The following is a 2500-nucleotide window of genomic DNA, read 5'->3' as shown; positions in this document are numbered from 1 at the left end:
AAAGATGCTTATAATGAAAGTAATGCATTTGTAAAAATCCTAATAATAATTTTTAAAAAGAAAAAGTTTATTATGCAAATCATGATAATGATAACGATAATCGTGATAACAACAATCGTGGCTTTTATCATACTTTTCATAACATCAACAAAAGTGTTGATAATGATAATAGTGACAATGTGTGTGTGTGTGTGTGTGTGTGTGTGTGTGTGTGTGTGTGTGTGTGTGTGTGTGTGTGTGTGTGCTGCACTGTCTGTATAAGAGAAAAGGAATAAGGAAGAAATTACGTTTATTCAAATCAGAAACTACGACATTAAGCCAAATAAGAATAAAGATACATAAAACCAATAGTTACTTGTCTTTTTCGATCCACCTCTGTCTGGTTATGAATTAATTTATAACTTACAGTATATGTAAAACCACCTTTCCATCTCTCAATCTTAATGTCTACTCATCTTTCTACCTCTCTGTGTTAAGGTGGGGGAGGAGGGAAGTGGGAGGGATAGATGTCGGGCTTAAAGAGGAGGAGGAAAAGTGAATTAATGGAAGGTCTGGGAGTGAGAGGAGGTGGCAGAGCGAGAAAGGGAAAGGAAAACGGAGACTGACTAAAATCTAATAAAAACACAAGTATGTGTTTAAATACGTGCGGCTGCTTGAAGAATAAGCCGAAAGATCGTAAAAGACATCAACGGCGCCTGCGTGGAAGCTTTCCCACTCGGCATGGAAGGGATTCGATCGCTGGCCTTCCGCGTGGGAGGCAGCGACCATATCCATTCCGCCATCACTGTCCATTGGAATATGACAGCTATTTGTCTATTTGAATGTTGTATTTCCCGCATTAATTAATAATCGATTTAAATAAGTGTGTGTGTTAATGTGTGCGTGCATGCGTGTGCGTGTGTGTGTGTGTGTGTGTGTGTGTGTGTGTGTGTGTGTGTGTGTGTGCGTGCGTGCGTGCGTGCGTGCGTGCGTGCGTGGTCATTATCGCCTTAGGCAATTTTGTGTATCGATGCCTACTTATCACTAATGTTATAGGTTATGATGTTAATGGATTATATAGCTGGTCATTTCATCAATTTACATCTTTGGAGTAATTTTTCTGTCTGTACAAGGACCGAATTTGAAGGAAGTGTTATGTTATGTGAATTAAGACTGTTAGACTGTTAAGTTATAATACACATCAGTAGCTTACTAAGATGGACATGTGTGTAGAATTTTTTCTGATATTTCCCTCTTCCATAAACTGCCAAGAACCAATTCAGTGAAGTATTTAGGAATGTAGAAATCACTATATATGTGTTTGTTTGATCCGATTACTGTGCATTTCAATTCACGTCCATTAATAGATAATTTTTGAGGTGTTCAAAAATATCAAGTATCATAATACATTATTAAATGAACAGAAGAAATTCGAAACTACCATTATCAAATTAATTTATAATTGCAGACAAATACACCATAAAAAAATAATAAACCTTGGAGTTTCTTTGTAAATTCCCAGGTTAGGCCCAGAGGAGCGGAAATTACCCGTCTTGGTATGGGCTGACTACGGGCGTGACGTGGCCGGCGAGGTGATAGCAGCCGCCCACGCCCGTTCTGTGGCCGGAATTACTAGGGTTATCATGGCTACACCGGCGGAGAAGGTACGTTGATAATTTCAATGAATTTTGATTAATGATTTTGATTACTATGATTTAATAATGTTGGTGATTTTGTATTGATGAATTTGATGAATAATTTTAATCGCTTATTTTTTCCCCTTCATTTATTTTGTTTTTTATACGTATTCTTATTCTTATTTTCTTTCTCATTCTCATTCTTTCTCATTTTTATTCTCATCCTTATTTTCTTTCTCTTTCATTTCTTTTATTCTTCTTATAATTTCTATTTTCTATGCTTGTTAAAATCTCATATTAGTTTGTTTAATCTTGATTTATGTCTCTGTACCCCAAGAGAAAAAACTTCATTGAATTGAATAAATAATTATTTCCTATATTAAACGGATTCCAATTTATTTTGTCGAAGGATAATCTATTTCTTTTTTCTTATCTTTCCAGGCAGGAGAGCTGGATTCTGTCGGAGTGCCTAACCTTGCCTCGCTTTTAGTGAACTCTGTGCAGCAAGGCGGATGGATCATCGTACAGGTGGGGGGAAACTCTAGGGAACCACAACCCCCATTTCATTAACATGTTATTTTCGCTGTCATTTGTTTTCTAAAAATGAATGGAGTGGAGTGATTATGATGATGGTAATGAAGTTGATGAAAAGGAAAATTGTTATAGTAATGATAATGATGTTGATAGTGATGATAATATTAATAATGATAATGATAATGATAATTAATTATAAGGACAATGACAATTATAATAGTACTGATAATGACAATGATAATGATAGTGACAATGATAATGGTAATAATACTGATAATGACAATAAGGATAATGCTAATAAGGATAATAATAATATGATATCAATGTTAATAATTATGATAGGTACATTA

At 35.1% G+C, this 2500-nt stretch overlaps 1 protein-coding gene across 1 annotated transcript in view; it reads left to right on the top strand.

The window, feature by feature from the left end:
- Nucleotides 1-2500, top strand: part of LOC125042126 (dynein axonemal heavy chain 6-like) — a 43431-nt gene that overhangs the window by 37629 nt on the left and 3302 nt on the right. The window contains exons 26-27 of the mRNA XM_047637592.1: nt 1502-1643; nt 2058-2144. Of these exons, the coding sequence (XP_047493548.1) occupies nt 1502-1643; nt 2058-2144 (229 nt within the window). The remainder of the gene's footprint in view (nt 1-1501; nt 1644-2057; nt 2145-2500) is intronic.

The sequence above is a fragment of the Penaeus chinensis genome, chromosome 31 (genome assembly GCF_019202785.1).
Source record: "Penaeus chinensis breed Huanghai No. 1 chromosome 31, ASM1920278v2, whole genome shotgun sequence".
In the NCBI taxonomy this organism is placed as follows: domain Eukaryota; kingdom Metazoa; phylum Arthropoda; class Malacostraca; order Decapoda; family Penaeidae; genus Penaeus; species Penaeus chinensis.
The sequence above is the reverse complement of the archived record's forward strand: the minus strand, read 5'-3'. Positions and strand labels throughout refer to the sequence as shown.